Below are 7,563 nucleotides of genomic sequence, written 5' to 3'. Positions count from 1 at the left end.
TTCTTTTTTTTTTTCATTTGAATCATTTCATTGTTTTGAAACTGAAAAAAATCTTGAAAAACAAGGGGATATGCTGCCAAATTTTTTTCAATTTTCTTTCCTAAGTTATTTCCTCTTTTTTTTTCTTGTTTTTGAATGCTATTTTTCCCAAATGATTCATTGTCATTTTTTTTGTTGATTTTCCATAAAACCCTGCTGATTTTTTTTTTTTTTCATATGGGATTGCAGGAAGCAAAAAGGGGGAGGTCACTTGCACCGAATGCACAAAATGGATGACTGGTGGAATCAATAGATTAAAATACCACCTTGCACAAATACCTGGATATGGTGTGGAGGCATGCCTCAAATCAACTCTTGAAATTATTAGAGAGATGAAGGCCATTCTTGCTGAGAATGATATGCATAAGGAAGAAAGGCAAAAAACAAGAGAAGCCATGGCAGCTGCAATGAATCCCACATTGTCCACTTCGGGTCCCATTGGTCACAGTCGGGGTCGTCAGTCACTTTCATCTTTTGGTGACAATGAGGGTGAGGCTAGTGGCACTCCTGTTAGATTAGACCCTAATTTTTTTGTACCACGCAATGTTCCAGGTGCACAACCTTCACTTGAAGGTACAGGATGGAATAGAGAGAAGCATGAACAAGCACGGATAGCAGCTTCAAACTTTTGGTTTTACAATAATCTATCTTTCAATGCAGCAAACAATGTGTATTGGGAAAGTTTTGTTAATGCATGTACAGTGGCGGGTAAGGGGTTTAAGGCCCCAACAGGTCATGACTTCAGTGGGCCATTGTTAGAGAAAGCTGTGAAAAATACAGAAGGTGTGGTTGATGATCAGAAAAGGTATTGGAAGAGAAAAGGATGCAACATTTTATCTGATGGATGGACAGATGGACGGAATAAGACTCTTCTCAACTTCTTGGTGGCTTCAAATGGTGCAATGGTATTCATAAAGTCTGTTGATGCCTCAAATGAAATAAAAAATGCAGAGACTTTGTGTAATCTGTTGGATGGTGTGGTTCGGGAAGTTGGAGTTGAGAATGTTGTCCAAATTATCACGGACAACGCAGCTGCATATGTATCTGCAGGTAGAATGCTTATGCAGAGGCATCCTTCGATTACATGGAGTCCTTGTGCTGCACATTGCTTGGACTTGGTGCTAGAGGACATTGGGAAGATTGGATGGGTGAAGAAGGTGGTTGAAGATGCAAAAAGTGTCACCAAATTCATCTACAACCATACTTGGGTGCTTGCTTTGATGAGAAAACACACAAATGGCAAGGACCTTGTGCGACCTGGAGTGACACGATTTGCTAGCCACTTCATCACTTTGCAGAGCATTCTTAGTGCCATTCCTCATCTTAAGCAGATGTTTGTGTCAGATGCTTGGTTGGGGTCTGCATACTCCAAAAGACCTGAAGCAGAGAAGATTGTGACCATTGTTTTTGATGAAGGGTTCAATAAAAGTGGAGAGGAGTTGACTGCGGTAAGTAACAAACACAAAAGTAAAGTTTATACAATCTTGTCTATTTGCTGATTTTATTTTTTAGGGGTTGATTTTGTACTAATTTGAAATTTGTTTTAATTTTTTTAGGTGACAGAACCTTTGGTGAGGGTTCTTCGTATGGTGGATGGAGAGGGCATGCCAATGGGTTTCATTTATGAGGCCATGGATAGGGCCAAAGAGGCCATTTCACATTACTATCGTGGAAATGCAAGAAAATGTGAAATCTTTTGGCGCATCATTGATCGTAGGTGGACAAACCAACTCCACCAACCGATACATGCCTTCGCCTACTTTTTGAACCCGAAATTCTACTTCTTTGATTCATTTAGGGCTGATGAGGAGGTCATGGCAGGTGTTATTACATGCATTGATAAGATGACACCTGATCCTGAGTTGAGAGACAAGGTTCTTGATGAGTTGGAGATGAGATTTGACATTTGCAATTGCTCTATCTTTATTTATGAATTCGGAAATGTTCATTATTGAATTTGAGTTTGACACTTTGACTATCTAGTATCTATTTCTGAATTTGGAAATGTTCATTCCATTGTTCAAGATCTTCAAAAGTGCAGAGGGGAGACTCTTCTCATCACAACTAGCAATTGATAGGAGAGGAAAACAACAACCAGGTAAAACATTTAGTAACTTAGTTCAATAGTGCAAGAAAAAACCTACAAACTTGATTGTTACATTTTTTTCTCAATTCTAATATTTCTAAATGTTTTTTGTAGATTTATGGTGGGAGAATTATGGTGCCGGCATGCCTAATCTTCAAAAGATAGCTATCCGTGTTTTGTCTCAGCCATGCAGTGCTTCTGGGTGTGAACAAAATTGGAGTGTCTTTGAAAGCATTCACACAAAGAAGAGAAATAGATTGTCACAAAAGCGGCTCAATGATCTAGTATTTGTTCGGTACAACCTTCGCCTTCGAGTTAGACATGTGGAGGGTGTTTCACATGAGGCCATTGACTTGGATGAAATTGATCCATATGGTGATTGGACCATGAATGAACAAAATGATGGTGATGATATCCTCCTTACCGAAGAAGAAATTGCAGAAATAGAGAGAGGAGCAGCACAAGATGCAGAAGGAGCAAGATTGGATGAAGATGAGGACGAAGATGAGGATGATGATGAGGACTATGACTTTCAAGAAGAATCATCTCACCATTTAGATACCACAACACCCACTGCTACTACTTCTAGCTCAAGGCCTAAAAAATTGAGCTATATTAGGAAAAATACAAAGAGGAAGATGTAGTCTTCTCTTTGGTTTGTTCATTCACATTGCTGTTTTTCACATTTGCAGTTGGACTTGGACATATCATTATATGTAATTTTGTGAACATTTATATACTTATGCTGCCATTATAGTATTATACATTTTAGAGTTGAAAGTTGAAAGTTGAATATGCTGCCATGAATGATGAAATTTCAAATATTGCGTGTTTGTACTTTGTAGATCATATGACATGTGTAATGTTTCAATTATGGCACTTATGTTCTCTAAATGCATTAATTTCTTTATGTTTTTTTGTAAAACTACGGTTTTTTTTTTTTGCCGAGTCTTTCGCGAGTCTTTCGCGAGTCTTTCGCGAGTCCGAGTCCGAGTCCAAAATTTTGGTTTGCCGAGTCCGAGGCGAGTCCGAGATTTTCAACTATGCTTTACACCATCAACCAAGATTCCATTCAAGTTGAAATCAACAGAATATGCATCTCTAAATGATTTTAAGTTTTTTTTCTACAAAGTAGGGGAGAACATAGATAAATTTTTGTTTCATTCATAAACATAATGCTTCTCTATGTACTAATTATTATTTAAATTATTTTTGATCTAACTTCACACACCTATCAAAGGAAGTATAATCTGCCCTGCTAAATCTGTCTATGCAAAGTACCCTTTATATGTTTCGTTGAACAAAATCTATGCATATTGGTCAGGACTAAGAAGTTCTCAGTTTATCTATGGACGCTCAGAGAATTTCTAAGATACATTAATGTTTAGTGTTGTTTTCATTAGAATCTACTTATTCCAACCTTCTTGAAAATTCTCTATCGCTAACTTCTCGATTTCATTAAACATTCATGACTGGCAACTTGTGGTCTAGAATGTTGTCATTCTTGTAGGTTCCTCGGTTACAGATTTGAATTTCGACAAAGATAAAAGTGAAAAATACATCAGTGGAGATTAGAGAAAAAATATGACCCTAACATGGAATAACTACACCGCAGGCAAATCTCGTCATACGCAACATTTAAGAATTTTAGTGCTCCTCGGTCGACAATCCTGAGTATAGACTGAGCTTCTAGATTATCCTATCTGAAATTCAACCAATTTGATGCTCTTCTAAGATTCAAGTCTTGCTTGGTTACAATTTTAGATAGAGAAGAGTCGTCATTATTTTTAACATGAACTTGTTCAGCATGGGAAGTACGTTCAGATTTTCTTGTATTCTGCAGATGATTGGACACTGGATTGCAGTCTGACAGCAGTGTGGTGGGTACTTTTCTGCATAGCTTCTTTCTTAAATGAGTCATCAAGTAGTCTTGCCTAGAATTCTTCCTGCTATCATTTAAGTCCATCTGAGAAACACCCATAAAACCAGCATTTAACAAATAAATTTAATCATTAAGAACACCCTCGTAGGTCTGTATAAATATAACTGGTTTAAATATGAATATATGTGTAAAAAATATTAACTTAGTCTATAAAATGAGAATGCCTAATGTAGATATAACAAACGATTAAATACAAAGTAATCATAGAGTGTCACCTTTGTCACATGGTAAATACTGAAAATCTTGAAAACGAAAGGAGGTGATTTTTAAAATTTAAAAGATAAGGAGTAATTTATTAATGACCTAATTTTTTATATGTCAAGACGACGATAATGAAATGGCATGCTAAGCTCTCATTGGGATCTTGGAGTCTAGATATGGTAAGATAATTGGTTATCAAATTGTATCTGTTCTACTTATCAGGTTACTCTTAAATATCAATTAGATAGTTAATCTTGAAAATTGATGGAGAAAATAAGACAATTGTCGTCGGTTCTTGGGAGATCTTCAGGTCCTATTGAATCAAGCAGGTAGAGGGCTCTAGTGTTGCCGGTTATTGGGGTAGGTCCCATTGAAGATAAGGCACCCGTGGATTCTACTCCTTTGGGTTTCAATGGGTTTCCTTTGATTCAGTCCCCTCTTTCCCCTACTTCACCTTTGTCCACTCTTGGTAAAAGAGGTCGTAAGCCTAAGCATGTCAAGACTAAATTAGAAATTGATGCAGGCATTCAATCAACTCTTCTTTCTTCTTTGGAGTCTTCCAAAAAGAAACGATCAAGAAAACCCTTTAGCCCGCCGGTTACAAGAGCTTTGGCTTCTAAGATAAGTCTTCACAAGGCTTTCCTGGTAGGCAAGGATTCTCAGGTTTCTTTGTGTGTTTCGAGGGGAGCTGATGCCTCCCCTCTGGGCCAATGAGGATTATATCAAAATGTTTCACTTTTCACCTTGAAACCTCTTTGCCAAGTAATATCTCACCCTGTAATATGTTATGAATAGGATTTCATGTCCAAGAAAACTCAAAAAAATGCTCTTGAAAGGAATTTTGCCCTGGACCCTCAGCAAGGGTCAGGAGCGAATTTGCCTTTCTTGGGCAAAACTCTTCATCTTTCATCTTCAAACAAGTTTGTGGGCTTCATCATGTTCATTTCGTCATTCGTTCATGTTTTAAATACCTCAATTTGACCAAACAAGGCCAGAGATGACTCCAATAGAAATTTTCGCCCTGGACCCTTAGGCAGGGTCAGGAGCGAATTTCTCAATTCATGCTTGTTCCATCATCACTTCAAGTTGATTTCTCCTCTCCAAGGAAGAAAACACCATTCCTCTCCCATCCATACCCAAGCTTGACTTGATTTTGCCAGGAAAACAGGTGATTGAAGGAATTTCGCCCTGGATCTCCTAAGAGGGTCAGGAGCGAATTTGCCTTTGTTGCCCAAAATTCATCAATTTTCATGCTTTCAAACCTTCAATTGCATCAAGTGACGTCCACTCTTCCCTCCGGGAGACCATGCACAAAACAAGTTAGCCAAAATTAGTGAAAAAAGAAAAAGCTTATATAAAATTTTTGCCCTGGACCCTTAGCAAGGGTTAGGAGCGAAATCTTCACACAGAATAAAATACCCAAATGGTACCTTATCCTCTCTTGAATAAAGCCTCTGAATGCTGAAGATATCGCGGAAAAAGGATCAATCAGGATGGCTTCAAGGTTCTTCGTTGTAGGATCTCTACATGTGGATAAGCACTAGCGGTCGTTGTGTATGCTGTTTCTCCAAGGGGCCTTATGTACTTTCTGGGAAAGCTTGTTCGTGTTACTCTCTTTTGACTGCAGGAACAGGATTTTCCTAATACTAACAGATTCTCAAAAAAAATAGCAAAAGATAAGGGTTTCAAGGGATGAATGCTAAACTAATCCTAAGAATGACTCAATGTAGGCTAGACTTGGTAAGATTCTACCAATTTCAGTATCGCAAAGAAATTACAACTCTACTGGAATTGATGCGATCTTCTAAGGTGATTCAAGTAATTTTCAAATCATCAAGGATATAGATACTATTATAGAGATACATATCAATATTTCAACAATGATTGAATTTTCAAGCAATCTTAATATCTCCAGTTGACCACACAAGGCATCCTTACAATCAGTAAGAAGCTAGTGGTTTGGAACGTGAATCTCACCAAAGATTAGGCACAACACTTAGTCCTTCAAACTTAAACTTAAATACTACTTCGACTGAGAATGATTCAAGAAGATAAACAATCATGAAGATAGCCACAAGTATTGCAATAAAACACCATAACTTCAATATTTTATTGATCTCAAAAAACAATCATGAAGATAGCCACAAGTATTGCAATAAAACACCATAACTTCAATATTTTATTGATCTCAAAGCCAAATAGACAACAATTGTTCAAAATTCTTTCTTCACTACTCAATCTTGCTACACAATAACTTTCTTCTCTCTAAGCTCTCTCTCTTCTCTAATTTCTAACTATTATCAAAATGAAAATGATTGAGGATATATATAGCATCCCCAAATATAATGAATGGCCCAGATCGAAAGAAGATCAAAGGCTGAGATTTTGACACCTAAACCCTAATTAGGGTTTGTTACAAAAAAGGTCCCCATTTAGATAAACATTATTAAATGCATAGCCAATATTTAATTGGCACAAATATCGAGGAAACATAGACCAATAGGAATTAAGCTGCCACATCATCCTATAACAAATTTTCATCTAGAATTTTGTTCCCTTTTCTATGCTCTTTTTTAGCATATCCAACAAATCTAGACACAATTCCCTTAATCTCAGCAATGGGAATCTCAAGAAGATTCTTCATTCGTTCTTCTAAGTGAAGGACCTGATCAAAAGCAGTGAGAAGAGCTGTCTCCCATCCAGGTTCAAGTTCTTTGATCTTCTCAATCAGGAACATGGTAGTGAACATCTGATCTCGTTGCTCATCTGTGATGACGTTCCCCTCTTTGCAAAAGATGACCTTGATTCTCTCCTCCAACTCTTGGATGTCCACATCTGTCTCAATCTCGATCCGCCTGCCAAGAATGGTACACAACACTTCAAACACCCTATCTTGAATTGGATGGATGATACCTTCAACTTGACTGCATTTGGTGTTGATGTCCTAAAAAAGGACCTCTTTCATCTGGAGCAGAGCTGACCACTGTAGGAGGTTCTGGGTTCCTCCATCCATTATCTTTTCTTGTGCGAGGATCCGTCTTGGTGTTTGCCTTATTACTTGTAGGACAGGAATGATAACATCTCTAGTGTGAGTGAAAGCGGCTACAGTTATCATTAGATTATGGATAACTTCAAGGACCTGGATAGCTCGATGAACTGTCTTCATCATTCTTGTTGCAAATTCAATGGCTACCGTGTGGGATTTATCAATCCAAGAGCTCATAAGCTAAACCAAGCTCTTGACCCTTTCTGCCTCGCCAACCGATTCAAGAGGGAGTGCTTGTAAAGGAGATAC

The 7,563-nt window shown here is 37.8% G+C and overlaps 1 protein-coding gene across 1 annotated transcript; it reads left to right on the top strand.

Moving 5' to 3' along the window:
* The first annotated feature begins 231 nt into the window (after positions 1 to 231).
* LOC131874613 (uncharacterized) lies at positions 232 to 2,397 on the top strand. Its single transcript, XM_059218257.1, has 2 exons — positions 232 to 1,487; positions 1,596 to 2,397. The coding sequence occupies exons 1-2, from the start codon at positions 273 to 275 to the stop codon at positions 1,992 to 1,994; spliced, it is 1,614 nt and encodes a 537-aa protein (XP_059074240.1). The 5' UTR covers positions 232 to 272; the 3' UTR covers positions 1,995 to 2,397.
* The last annotated feature ends 5,166 nt before the right edge of the window (positions 2,398 to 7,563 follow it).

This window comes from Cryptomeria japonica, chromosome 3 (assembly GCF_030272615.1).
Source record: "Cryptomeria japonica chromosome 3, Sugi_1.0, whole genome shotgun sequence".
Lineage (NCBI taxonomy): Eukaryota > Viridiplantae > Streptophyta > Pinopsida > Cupressales > Cupressaceae > Cryptomeria > Cryptomeria japonica.
This window is presented reverse-complemented; position numbering and strand designations above follow the sequence as displayed.

Coding starts and splice junctions, on each gene's coding strand:
- LOC131874613 (XM_059218257.1), top strand. CDS start 273: ATGACTGGTGGAATCAATAGATTAAAATACCACCTTGCACAAATACCT. Junction 1,488..1,595: donor GTGGAGAGGAGTTGACTGCG/GTAAGTAACAAA, acceptor TAATTTTTTTAG/GTGACAGAACCTTTGGTGAG.